The sequence below is a fragment of the Podarcis gaigeae genome (genome assembly GCF_964106915.1).
Source record: "Podarcis gaigeae genome assembly, chromosome: 8".
Classification (NCBI taxonomy): domain Eukaryota; kingdom Metazoa; phylum Chordata; class Lepidosauria; order Squamata; family Lacertidae; genus Podarcis; species Podarcis gaigeae.
The window spans coordinates 82,983,681-82,997,302 of NC_139684.1; the positions used below are offsets into that span (position 1 = coordinate 82,983,681).

Here is a 13,622-nt window from a genome sequence, read left to right on the forward strand (position 1 = left end):
CCCTCCCAGGATTATCAAACTTGGCTGGATCTGCGGGAACTGGAGAGCAAGATGGGCGAGCGCTACATCACCCACGAGAGTGACGACGCCCGGTGGGAACAGTTTGCGGCCGAGCACAGCGTGCCGTATCCTGACCACTTGCGGGTCCGGCGGCTGCACGAGGAGGAGGACGAACAGCAGCGGGAGGTGGACATGAAGGGCTTGACCGAGAGGGTCAGCGTGCTCTGAGCGCCTCCTGCTTACTGGTAGCTCAAATGAAGGATGGACAGGCACGCAGAACCTCGCACATGGCGTCGGCTCCGCCCCCTGGGGGCGGGGCCTTGTTCTGAAGGAGGCGGCAGCTCCCCCTGCTGGCAGTGCCAGGGAAGACGCTCTCAGAACTTTGCTCCACTTCACACCCAGAGTTCTCCGATTCTCTCCGATTCACTTATTTCAGGGGGGCCTCATTGCGAGAGATCAGAAGCTGCTGAAGTAGAGGGAATGAACGTTGGGCGTCTTGGAACAGGCAGGGCGGGGGAATGAGCCGGGCATTGTTCAGGTGCCTAAGGAGGGTGTTGCAATTCTTGACGCAGGAAAAAATGTTGGGGACCCCCGTCAATAGAGGTTATGGGGGGTGTTTAGGTTCTGAAATCATCTTGTTCTCCCGCTGTCAGGGGACTGGTTTCCACTTTGGAACAGGATTATGTCTCTTGGGTCAGCTGCAAAACTGACTTTGAATATTCCAGTGGAGCAAAAAGACTACCTCCATCCTCGGCTTTTAAAAGAGGTGGGCTCTGGAAAACCTCTCTCCAGCGACTTGCTCCTGAAACCTTGTTCTGCTTGGCAAACCTGGAATATTTTCTCTCCCCGCCCCCCAAACGTCCCGCCCGCTCCATTCCTGTTTAAAAAGTTGCCGCCTGAAGCAACCCAGAAGGAAACAAGACTAGTCCCTTGTCCACGAGAGAGAGACAAAGCCGGCTTTTCTTCTTCCAGCCCCAGCGTTAACGGCCAGCCTTCAGCACGGACATCTTGGCACCCGAGACCTTTGCAGCGGCCAGAGGCGATTCACTGAAAGAGGGGAAATCGCAAGAGGTGGTTAAGTTTCCAGCTTCTCACTCACTCCTTAAAGGGGTGTGTGTTTGTGTAGCCCTGGTGTCTGCCTCTTCTGAAATGACAGCTGTCTTTTGCAAGGCTCAAGTGAAACCAAGGATTAAAACCTGGTTTCGTTTTGGGGGTTTTTGAAAGAGGGGAGGGAAACATCTACAGAGCAGCAGCGATTGAAGTTTCCGCCTTCAGATGACCCTGTCCACATGTTGTGTGTCTTTGCCACAGACAAAAGTCAGCCTAGATTATTGTGGTGTCTTCACAAACACACACACACACTTCCCTACTGGGACAAAGTCCTTGTCTGCCCAATACTGACAGGTCTGGAGCCACATCCGAGGCCTCAGCCCCGTGCGATTGGCTGCCTTCCTCCCCCTGGCAGAGGACATTGTGTGCCTCCTGGACTATGCTCCTGGGTTTTCTGGCAAAAGCGTCTCATTCTAGATCTGCAAGGATGTCAGTCCTGCCTTAGCTCTGGACTCCCTTAACCTGGGCAGCTGCAACACCTCAAATGTCTCGTTTGGGGGGAAACGGGGTGGGAACCACCAAATGTTGTATTGTAAATAAAAATGCACCTGAAGCACAGCTTAAAACCAAAAACACAGAGTAGGCTCTTGATATGAGCAAATGGATTTGCGTGGTCCAATTATATCCATGTACTGATGGATCTACTAGATCAGAGAGTGGGCGGGAGGGTTGCCTAGCCTGGGGCACAATTCTGGGTAGGTAACACATGGCATGGGAAAAGTGGGCAAATATTTTTCTCCCTCTCACAATATAATTATTATCTGTGTCCAGGGCAGCTGTCTCCCAGCTCCATCTGGTACGCAGGCTGAGACCCTACCTGCCCACAGACTGTCTCGCCAGAGTGGTGCATGCTCTGGTTATCTTCCGCTTGGACTACTGCAACGCGCTCTATGTGGGGCTACCTTTGAAGGTGACCCGGAAACTACAACTAATCCAGAATGCGGCAGCTAGACTGGTGACTGGGGGTGGCTGCCAAGACCACATAACACCGGTCCTGAAAGACTTACATTGGCTCCCGGTATGTTTCCGAGCACAATTCAAAGTGTTGGTGCTGACCTTTAAAGCCGTAAACGGCCTCGGTCCAGTATATCTGAAGGAGCGTCTCCACCCCCATAATTCTACCCGGACACTGAGGTCCAGAGCCGAGGGCCTTCTGGCGGTTCCCTCGCTGCGAGAAGCCAAGTTACAGGGAACCAGACAGAGGGCCTTCTCGGTAGTGGCACCTTCCCTGTGGAACGCCCTCCCGCCAGATGTCAAAGAGAACAACAACTACCAGACTTTTAGAAGACATCTGAAGGCAGCCCTGTTTAGGGAAGCTTTTAATGTTTGATGTATTAATGTATTTTAATATTTTTTTGGAAGCCGCCCAGAGTGGCTGGGGAAGCCCAGCCAGATGGCTGGGGCATAAATAATAAATTATATTATTATTATTATTATTATTATTATTATTATTATTATTATTGCCTGGGACACGTTTCTGGGCAGGTAGCACATGGCATGGGAAAAGTGGGTCAAGATTTTTCTCCTTCTCACAACATTATTATTATTATTATTATTATTATTATTATTATTATTATTATCATTATTATTATTATTGATATACTGCCCTATAGCCGGAGCTCTCAGGGCGGTTCACAGAACAAAATCAAAATATAAAACCACAAAATATATAATCAAAGTAAAAACAACAATCCAATAACAACCTCCCCACAAAAAACCCACACATTTTAAAAGAGCATAGGATGTCAATCAGGTCAACCAAAGGCCTGGTTAAAAAGAAATGATTTTGCCTGGTGCCTAAAGGTGTGTAATGAAGGCGCCAGGCAAACTTCTCTGGGGAGAGCATTCCACAGACGGGGAGCCAATGCAGAGAAGGCCCCGTTCTTGTGTTGCCACCCTCTGGACCTCTTGAGGAGGAGGCACGCGAAGGAGGGCCTCAGAAGATGGTCTCAGGGTCCGGGGAGGTTCATATGGAAAGAGGTATTGTGGTATTGTGGTCCTGAGGCGTTTAAGGCTTTATAGGCCAAAACCAGTTATAACTCAAGGACATTCCAAGAAGCTGAATGTTGGACGACTGAGAAAAGAGAGACACAGCCCATAGTTAAACTGTGGAACTCCCACCCGTAGGGGACGGTGATGGCCGCCATTTTGGGTGGCTTTAATAATAAATAATAAACTTTCATTTATACCCCGGCTGAGGGCAGCTAACACCAGGTATAAAACAACTGATTAAAATACAACTTAAAAACAAGATTAAAATACAGCATTAAAATGCAGCCTCATTTCAGTAGAAACTCCAATCAAAAACTTTAGGGGGGATGAAAACGTCAAATCTTCAGCAAGGCCATCTATCCAGACTGGTCCTGTGTGGGCCAGAAAAAAAAGCCAGGGAAGTCCCCAAAGAGGAGTTCCATCACAGAAGGAGAAATGAAAGAGGGGGAGGGGATCAAGTTGATTCCAAGCCAAAGGCCAGGCGGAACAACTCTGACTTACAGGCCCTGCGGAAAGAAATCAGATCCTGCAGGGCCCTGGTCTCTTGAGACAGCGTTTCACCAGGCTGGGGCCAGTGTTAAAAAGGCCCTGCCTCTGGTTGAGGCTAATCTGACTTCCTTAGGGCCCGGGACCTCTAGGGTGTTGCTCTTTATGGACCTTAAGGTCCTCCGCGGGGCATACCGGGAGAGGTGGTCCCGTAGGTACGAGGGTCCTAAAAGAGGACTGGGCAAATTCATGGCGGAGGAGAGGTCTGTTGATGGATACTTGATATAAAGGCCCTGCTCTGCATCCATAGTCAGAAGCAAAAGGGAGAGTTGCTCTTGTGCTTGAATTCTGCTTGGGGGTTCCTCACAGGCATCTGGTCAGCTGCTGAGAGAATAGGATGGTGGACTGGTAAGGCCATTGGCCGGATCCAGCAGGCTCTGTTCTTCTGTTATGAAATGGAACATAATCTAAGTTAACAATTAGGATACAGTGGTAGCTTGATTCTCAAACTTAATTCATTCTGGAAGTCCGTTCTTAAACCAAAGCGTTCTTAAACCAAGGCGCGCTTTCCCATAGAAAGTAATGCAAAACAGATTAATCCGTTCCAGACAAAAAACAACCCCTAAAACAGCAATTTAGCATGAATTTGACTATCTAACGAGACCATTGATCTATAGAATGAAAGCAATAAACAAGGCGCTGTACTATAAATAAGACAATATTGTAGATGATGATAATTAAAAAGCCTCAAAAGCAGAAATGCAAAATAAATAGCAGAAACGAAAGTGCCAAACTTAATTCGTTTGACTTCCAAAAATTTCGAAAACCAAGGCGCAGCTTCTGATTGGTGCAGGCGCCCCAGAAACAATAGTTGACAGCCGCATCAGACGTTTGGCTTCTGAAAAACGTTCAAAAACTGGAACACTTCTGGATTTTGGGTGTTTGGGAACCAAGGTGTTTGAGTACCAAGGCGTTTGAGAACCAAGGTACCACTGTATCAGTATTTGGGGGAGCTGGGGGAGGAATAAACAATATTTTGTTCCAATTTGTGTAAGCTGCCATGAGTCTTGATCTGGCCAAAAGGCAGGGTATAAATTAACATCATGGCCATCATTCACTCTACAGTGTTACCTCGGGTTACATACGCTTCAGGTTACATACGCTTCAGGTTACAGACTCTGCTAACCCAGAAATAGTACCTCGGGTTAAGAACTTTGCTTCAGGATGGAAACAGAAATCGTGTTCCAGCAGCGCGGCAGCAGCAGGAGGCCCCATTAGCTAAAGTGGTGCTTCAGGTTAAGAACAGTTTCAGGTTAAGTACGGACCTCAGGAACGAATTAAGTTCTTAACTCGAGGTACCACTGTACTCTTTTTGGCGCCTGCGAAAAACATTCAGGTTTGGACAAGCCTGCCCAAATGCTTAGAACGTGGAGGTAACTTTAATCTTCCTTAGTATGTTAACTTCTGTATGTTTTAAAGGAGGGTTGTTGATTTTTCTTGCTTTTTCTCTCTCCCCCCCCCCTTTTTTTTTGTAATCAGCTGTGAGGTTTGTTTGGTGTGATTTTTTAAACCATCAGTAGTGTATAAAATTTACGTAATAAATAAATGAGGCCACTTTATCCGGAGGAGATGTAAGGGATAATGACTGGGGCTAATTGACGGGTTTGGCGTCGCAACATGTCCTGCTCAATTAGGGGTTAAATGAATGGAGTAGGCGCTAATTTGGGAGGGGGTTAACAATCAATTTAATTGGGTAATTTGGGTGGGGAATTGGCTGGCTTGCCTTTTGTGACTTTTAAATTCCACATTTGTGCATCGACATAGCAACGAACGTGTGCCAGTTTTATGCAAATGTTATCTGTGAGCCCACATCTTTTAAAGTACAGCGGTACCTCGGTTTACAAACTTAATATGTTCCGGAGGTCCAAAGAATTCTTAAACCAAGGCGCGCTTTCCCAAAGAAAGTAATGGAAAATGGATTAATCCGTTCCAGGCGATGAAAAACAACCCCTAAAACAGCAATTTAACGAGACCATTGATCCATAAAATGAAGGCAATAATCAATATACTGTACTATAAAATAAATAAGACATTATTGTAGATGATAAAAATTAAAATTAATTTTTTTCCCTTACATGCATTTCTTAACAAAGCCCAAGAAAGGAGGCACAAAAAAGAAAAAAAAGAGAGGGAAAAGAAGAGGGGGAAGTGGTCTCTTAGACAACCTTAAACTATTTCCCATTCTTTTGTAATGTTTTTGTCCTCTTGGTTCCTGAGTTTTCCAGTCAGATTTTCCATTTCAGCATCGTCCATCAGCTTGGTTTGCCATTCTCAGTGGCGTAGCATGGGTTGTCAGCACCCGGGGCAAGGCAAATAATGTGCGCCCCCTAACCCGTGGATTTGCGCCCCCTAACCCTAATCCCCAGATGTTGCGCCCGGTGCGGCCGGCCCCCCCCTGCACCCCCCACGCCATGCCACTGGCCATTCTTCTCTGGTAAGGAGCTCCCCTTCCCAGGGGTGGAGCTTCAAGCTCTGGCGGGGGGGGGGGGCGGAGAACAGAGAGCAGGCGGGGGCGTGGCTGGCGGCATCCCGTAGGCGTGATGCATGTCCCGGGGGCATGGCGCGCCACCTGCACCCCTGTTCCTCTGCCAACGCCCCTTCCTCATTTAACCTCCTCCCCAACCAGTGAAAACGCTGGTGGACTTCCACCAGGACTTCATAAAATCAAAATAAAACCACAAGCTGTTTTGGAAATGTAGGAAAATGATCTTAAGACAGGGAGCTGGGGGAAATTAGAAAGCGAGAGGAACAGATTTGCCTGTTCCAAGGCATGCATTCAGAGACTGTGGTTGCCGTTAATATCTGCTCAGCCACTCCTAGGCACCTCTCCTTGCGTGCCAGACCCAGTGGATAATTGGCTTTTTTCTCGGCTTGAATCATTCTAGGAAGTTCCACAAAGGCAGTTTCTCGCTTTCTGTCTCTCTGTTTTTCCACCCTGTGGTTCCTTTAGAGCAGGGGTCAGCAAACTTTTTCAACAGGGGGCGGTCCACTGTCCCTCAGACCTTGTGGGGGACTGGACTATATTTTTTTGGGGGGGGGAATGAACGAATTCCTATGCTCCTATGCCCCACAAATAACCCAGAGATGCATTTTAAATAGAAGCACACATTCTACTCATGTAAAAACACCAGGCAGGCCCCACAAATAACCTGTATACCTGAAGGAGCGTCTCCACCCCCATCGTTCAGCCTGAGATCTAGTGCCGAGGGCCTTCTGGCAGTTCCCTCATTGCAAGAAGTGAGGTTACAGGGAACCAGACAGAGGGCCTTCTCGGTAGTGGCGCCCACCCTGTGGAACGCCCTCCCTTCAGATGTCAAGGAAATAAGCAGCTATCTTATCTTTAAAAGACATCTGAAGGCAGCCCTGTTCAGGGAAGTTTTTAATATTTAATGCTGTATTGTTTTTAACACTCAATTGGGAGCTGCCCAGAGTGGCTGGGGAAACTCAGCCAGATGGGCGGGGTATAAATAAATTATTATTATTATTATTATTATTATTATTATTATTACCCAGAGATGCATTTAAAATAAAAGGGCACATTCTACTCATGTAAAAACACGCTGATTCTCAGACCATCCGTGGACCGGATTTAGAAGGCGATTGGGCCTGATCCGGCCATCGGGCCTTAGTTTGCCTACCCATGGTTTAGAGGCATATCGCTCATCAGTTTAAGGGGTGGGTGTTGGCCTGTTTCCTGCAGGGTGATGTTGCAACTGTTAACGGAGAAATCCGAGGGCTCCCTTGGAGAAAAAAACAAGGACACCAGCCAGGAATACCAGAGCAAAACAGCAGCCCGTAGGCTTGGTCTTTATTGAAGACTGTCGCGACAGGACTCCCACCTGCCACCAGGTGAAACAAAATGGAAGCCCAGAACAAAAGAAGACCCCAACTTTTATTAGTTACTAATCCCCCAAAGTACACCCCTAGAACTACATCACAACTACATCATGACTACATCAGTGACACATCACAAAAAGGAGGGGTTGAGGGAGGAGTTGTGGAGTATCTTGTCACCTGTCCGGTTCCTCCTTTCCCCCTCCCCATGAGTCATTTCTAGGGGAGCTTGCAGTTTTCTGCCCCCAGAAGGAAGATCTGATCATTGTCCTTTGTTCCAGTCCATGTTGAATCCACTCCCATATGCAAGTCCTTTGTGACCTTGATGGTCTTCTGTCTGGGACCATCAAGGTTGTCATGCCAACTGGGCAGGGCCTCCTGTGTATGTGCTGGTATGCTCAAGGGCTTATGGCTGCCCTGTATCAAACCTTCCCCATTTTGTAGTCCTTCCTTCATGGAGTAAAATAAAAGTGGAACGGTGCAGATCCGATGTATGGTTGATTTTCTATGAATTTATAACAGATGCGAGGCGTATGGTGTGTGTGTGTGTGTGTGTAGAGTTTGTACAAACTGAATGATTGGGGGGGGGGGGGTTTCCTTCCTGCGACACAGCAAGGCGACCACAGCTCGCCTACAAGATACTTCCTGCAACTCTCTGAAAATGGGCAGGTCTCGACAACAGCAGCAACAATACTTATCGCAAAGTATTGGAAGACACAAGATTTGCCCACCTTGGAAGAATGGCAGACGCAAGTAATAGACTACATGGAGTTGGCAGAAATGACTGGCAGAATCCGAGACCTGGGAGAAGAATCAGTGGAAGAGGACTGGAAGAAGTTTAAAGACTATTTGCAGAAACACTGCAAAGTTTATGAATGTGAAAATGATGTTGGATATGGAAATAATATGGCATTAATGATACAGTTTGAAAAAGTATGCAAAAACGTAATAGAAAAAGGGTGAAAGACTAAAGTTATATTATGTCAAAAGTAAATAATATTTTAAAGGTGTTTAAGTATAAGGAGGAAAGATTGGAGACATAATAGAATGAATCTAATAATTAGAAATGAGCTTTGGAAGAGGGTAAGGATTTGCTCTATCTGATTGGGTAAAGAGGAACACAAAAAAGGGAGGCGTGAGGAAGTCAAGAAAGGAAGTTAATTAAGTATGATTCTAAAAGTTGGAGTTTTTATTTTTTCTTCTGTTGGGTGAATTTTATTTTTCTGTATTTTGTTGTTTTGATCTGTTTTATATGTATTTTTGATTATGTTTTGTTTTTCTCATTTTTGTGGTTGTTATGTGTTTTTCTGTCTGCAAAAACCTAATAAATATATTTTTTAAAAAAAGAAAAGAAAATGGGCAGGTCTATAGCAGCCAGCAGAGAAGCCAACTTAACGGGCAGCAGCCTTTCGTAAGGACAGCATCCTCCTGCACATCTGAGGGCTGCCAGTTGCTGGGCAGGCCATGCGGCTCACGCACGGCTCGACCTTCCAATGGAGACGAATGGCCAAGGGCTCGGGACGGCCGACACCCAGCATCCGACGCCTGAAGCAGCTGCCTCACACTAGCTAATGGTAGGGCTGGTCTTCCTGGCTCAGTCCTGGCGCCTGGCTCTAAATTCAAGACGCTGCCTGGGCTCACCTCACATTGGGCTGACAATGTTTGCAGATGTCAGTGATAGCGCACAGATTATCAGATGTGGAGCTGAGTGCGTCACGGGTCTCTGGGAAGTCCCTCTTTCCGCAGTGCAAATGACGTGCATTTGTGTGTGTGAAAATCTCAGCTTTTCAGAATCTCACCAGCACGACTATTAATAGTGGCAGTAGTCTCTCTCTGTCTCTCCCTCTCCCTCCCTCTCTCTCTCTTTCTCATCTCTCTGTCTGCTGCTGCTATCGCAGAGTCGGGTGCAACTGCCTGCGTCTCAGAAAGCGAGAAGTGCGGAAAACTCCTGGGCACCCTCTCTTCTTTCAGGGGAGCCCAAAGATGTGTCTGGATTACACCAATGCCAGCTCTGCCCTTTCAGGTGGGGCAAAAATCACCTCCCCAGACACACCACTTTTGAATGGTAAGTATGCGATGACACAGACACATACACACAATTTACAGAACTTTAATATCAAAAGAAAAAACAGAGGAAAGGGTGGAAATAGTTTTTTTTAAAAGAATAAGAAAAGTTTTCACAATTGCCAGTGAAGAAGCCTAGGATATAGCTATGTGATTTACAGTGGTACCTCGGGTTAAGAACTTAATTTGTTCTGGAGGTCCGTTCTTAACCTGAAACTGTTCTTAACCTGAAGCACCACTTTAGTTAATGGGGCCTCCCGCTGCTGCCGCGCTGCCAGAGCACAATTTCTGTTCTCATCCTGAAGCAACGGAGCTCCAGAACGAATTAAGTTCTTAACCCGAGGTACCACTGTACTAGTTTTTGTTGTTTTATACTTCATATTATATTTCTACTTATAGAAGAAGAAGAAGAGGAGTTTGGATTTGATATCCTGCCTTTCACTCCCTTTTAAGGAGTCTCAAAGCGGCTAACATTCTCCTTTCCCTTCCTCCCCCACAACAAACACTCAGTGAGGTGAGTGGGGCTGAGAGACTTCAAAGAAGTGTGACTGTCCCAAAGTCACCCAGCAGCTGCATGTGGAGGAGCGGGGAAGCGAACCCGGTTCCCCAGATTACGAGACTACCGCTCTTAACCACTACACCACACTGGCTCTCTTATAGTCCGCCTTTCTTCCAAGGAGCTCAATGAGGCATGCATTGTTTTCCTGTTTTATCCTCACAACGACCCTGCAAAGTAGGCTAGGCTGAGAGCTGGCGCCTGGTCCAAGGTCACCCAATGAACTTCATCAAAGGGAAGCTTTCTTCAGCATTGATAATATTACTAGTGTCCTCATCTTGAGACACCCCCAAGAAATCTTGGCTCCCAACTCTTTGCCATTCTCTGGCCACTAAACTTTCCCAACTTGGCAGGGCAAGGGACTCTAGGGAACGGGTGTATCTGGTGACAGGGACGCTGGTGTATCTGTTATTGAGTCCCCAGCAGTTAATCACGGCATCCATCAGCTGGCTGCAGCGGTTGGCACGGGAAGAGCAAGGGAGAGGGAAGGAATCTGGTCCAGCTGCTGTTTGAATTAACAATTAGCAGAGTTGAGCAAAACTGAGAGCAGTTAACCCAGCAAATACATAGCTCTCCACATCCCAAACCACCACCTCACAAGTTTGGGGTTTTTTAGGGGGATGCACAAGTGAGGGGGTTGCTGAGCACCCCCACATTCTCAGCCCACCCTATAGCTAGGATTGAGCTCACATTTTAAAGGTAAGCCTGTGCAGTCCATCACTACTGGGAAAAGCATAGCTTTAACTATACGGACCTTTGTTGGCAAGGTGATGTCTCTGCTTTTTAAGACGCTGTCTAGGTTTGCCATCGCCTTTCTCCCAAGGAGCAGGCGTCTTTTAATTTCGTGGCTGCTGTCACCATCTGCAGTGATCATGGAGCCCAAGAAAGTAAAATCTCTCACTGCCTCCATTTCTTCCCCTTCTATTTGCCAGGAGGTGACGGGACCAGTGGCCATGATCTTCATTTTTTTGATGTTGAGCTTCAGACCATATTTTGCGCTCTCCTCTTTCACCCTCATTAAAAGGTTCTTTAATTCCTCCTCACTTTCTGCCATCAAGGTTGTGTCATCTGCATATCTGAGGTTGTTGATATTTCTTCTGGCAATCTTAATTCCGATTTGGGATTCATCCAGCCCAGCCTTTCGCATGATGAATTCTGCATATAAGTTAAATAAGCAGGGAGACAATATACAGCCTTGCCGTATTCCTTTCCCAATTTTGAACCAATCAGTTGTTCCATATCCAGTTGTAACTGTAGCTTCTTGTCCCACATAGAGATTTCTCAGGAGACAGATGAGGTGATCAGGCACTCCCATTTCTTTAAGAACTTGCCATAGTTTGCTGTGGTCGACACAGTCAAAGGCTTTTGCATAGTCAATGAAGCAGAAGTAGATGTCTTTCTGGAACTCTCTAGCTTTCTCCATAATCCAGCGCATGTTTGCAATTTGGTCTCTGGTTCCTCTGCCCCTTCAAAATCCAGCTTGCACTTCTGGGAGTTCTCGGTCCACATACTGCTTAAGCCTGCCTTGTAGAATTTTAAGCATAACCTTGCTAGCGTGTGAAATGAGTGCAATTGTTCGGTAGTTGGAGCATTCTTTGGCACTGCCCTTCTTTGGGATTGGGATGTAGACTGATCTTCTCCAATCCTCTGGCCACTGCCTAGTTTTCCAAATTTGTTGGCATATTGAGGTCCGTATAGTAAAAGCTATGTTTTCCCCAGTAGTGATGTATGGAAGTGAAAGCTGGACCATAAAGAAGGCTGATCGCCGAAGAATTGATGCTTTTGAATTATGGTGCTGGAAGAGACTCTTGAGAGGCCCATGGACTGTAAGAAGATCAAACCTCTCCATTCTGAAGGAAATCAGCCCTGAGTGCTCACTGGAAGGACAGATCTTGAAGCTGAGGCTCCAGTACTTTGGCCACCTCATGAGAAGAGAAGACTCCCTGGAAAAGACCCTGATGTTGGGAAAGATGGAGGGCACAAGGAGAAGGGGGCGATAGAGGATGAGATAGTTGGACAGTGTTCTCAAAGCTACCAGCATGAGTTTGACCAAACTGCAGGAGGCAGTGGAAGACAGGAGTGCCTGGCGTGCTCTGGGGTCATGAAGAGTCGGACGCGACTAAACAACAACATACCTAATAAAATTACACATCTGGGTAGGCTTGCCTAAAGTTTTTAGCTTGGACCAGAAATAATACAGCCAAGGCCAATATAAATGGGCAAGTAGTTTTAGAGAATTCTGCTGCCACAGTGAAGGAGTGACTCATTGCAAGTTTAATTATCGAATTAAACTGCAAAAGTGACAGTCCTGCAGACCTGGTGAATTTTTGCATGCAGCCTAGACCTCAACAGTGCCCTTGCACACATGCAGAGTGCATTTCTCCCACTGCTGCATATCTGCTGCCCCACACCAGGGACCGGGGATGGTTTTAAATCTGCGGCAGTTTCTGCAGTAACTCTGAGTGACACTGGTGGGTTATTTGGAATCCCACAAGCAATATCTTTCTAAAACAGCTCAGCGCCTAATGGGCTGCAGAGCCACAATCAGATTTTTTAAACAGATGCACACAGTGACGGTAAAAAGCACACAGGTTTTCCCCCCAAAGCCTTGCAAATGTTATTATCTGTGTTCCACCGTTGCTATAGCCACACAAGTCGCAGCAACTCACACTACTCCAGAGTAGCCACATTGCCATCTATGGAATTGTTCCAGGAGACCTTGGCAGATCACAGGCAGCCACAGAATGCTGAAAGGCTGGATCATTTGTGAAATATACTCTGAGTCCAGTGTGGATTTCATGCTCTTTATTCAGCTCATAGCAGTGAGGAGGAATGGAAGTTCCCCTGAAATGTCTGCTTTATATATATTATTTACACAATGGACCCCACGTGATTGGCTCATTCCGGGATTCTCCTGTAGCCCAATCAGGTCATGGATTCACTTCCACCTGGAGCTGGATTGGGTGGCTCCTGTGGACCAATCAGACTGCTGCATTCTGGAGCCTATTGTTCTAGGACCAATCAGACTGCTGCATTTTGGATCCTATTCAACTCAGTACATAGCAATTTGCTTCAACAGAGCCTCCGCCAACCAGCTGTTTGGGACTACAACTCCCATCAGCCCCTGTAACAAAGCCTAGCTTAACATCTTCTCTCTCGCGCTGTGTGTGTGTGTGATGCTGTTATGTGTTTCTGGTGCTCTTTTCGACAAAGTCACTTATTTAAGATTTATATTCATTGTGCGTTTTTAGTTGCCCCTGTTTTAATTAATGCCTTAGGTTCTGCACTGGGGAAAAGGCGTGGTTTAAATAAAATACAGCTTGCACATTTGGAAAGCTAATCAGGGTCTGCTTTGGTTTCAAATTGGATGGGAGACCGTGTTTTGAAATCACTGCATCGCCAGGGGTTGGACTCGATGACCTTGGAGGATCCCTTCCAACTCTTCCTGTGATTCTATGAAAATGATTACAAAATGGCGGCTCAAATTCTGGGATTTCGTTGTTGTTGTTTAGTCATTTAG

The 13,622-nt window shown here is 46.6% G+C and overlaps 2 protein-coding genes and 1 long non-coding RNA gene across 4 annotated transcripts in view; 2 read left to right on the forward strand and 1 right to left on the reverse strand.

The window, feature by feature from the left end:
- Positions 1–1,683, forward strand: part of PRKD2 (protein kinase D2) — a 51,801-nt gene extending 50,118 nt beyond the window's left edge. For both annotated transcript variants that reach the window (XM_083753729.1, XM_083753730.1), the window contains exon 18: positions 10–1,683. In XM_083753729.1, coding sequence (XP_083609855.1) covers positions 10–228 — 219 coding nt within the window. In that variant the 3' untranslated portion in view covers positions 229–1,683. The remainder of the gene's footprint in view (positions 1–9) is intronic.
- Positions 1–13,622, reverse strand: part of LOC310851855 — a 250,124-nt gene that overhangs the window by 103,744 nt on the left and 132,758 nt on the right. The window lies entirely within an intron of this gene.
- The window catches only part of STRN4 (striatin 4), a 195,592-nt gene that overhangs the window by 96,181 nt on the left and 85,789 nt on the right, over positions 1–13,622 (forward strand). The gene's annotated exons all lie outside the window — the stretch shown is intronic.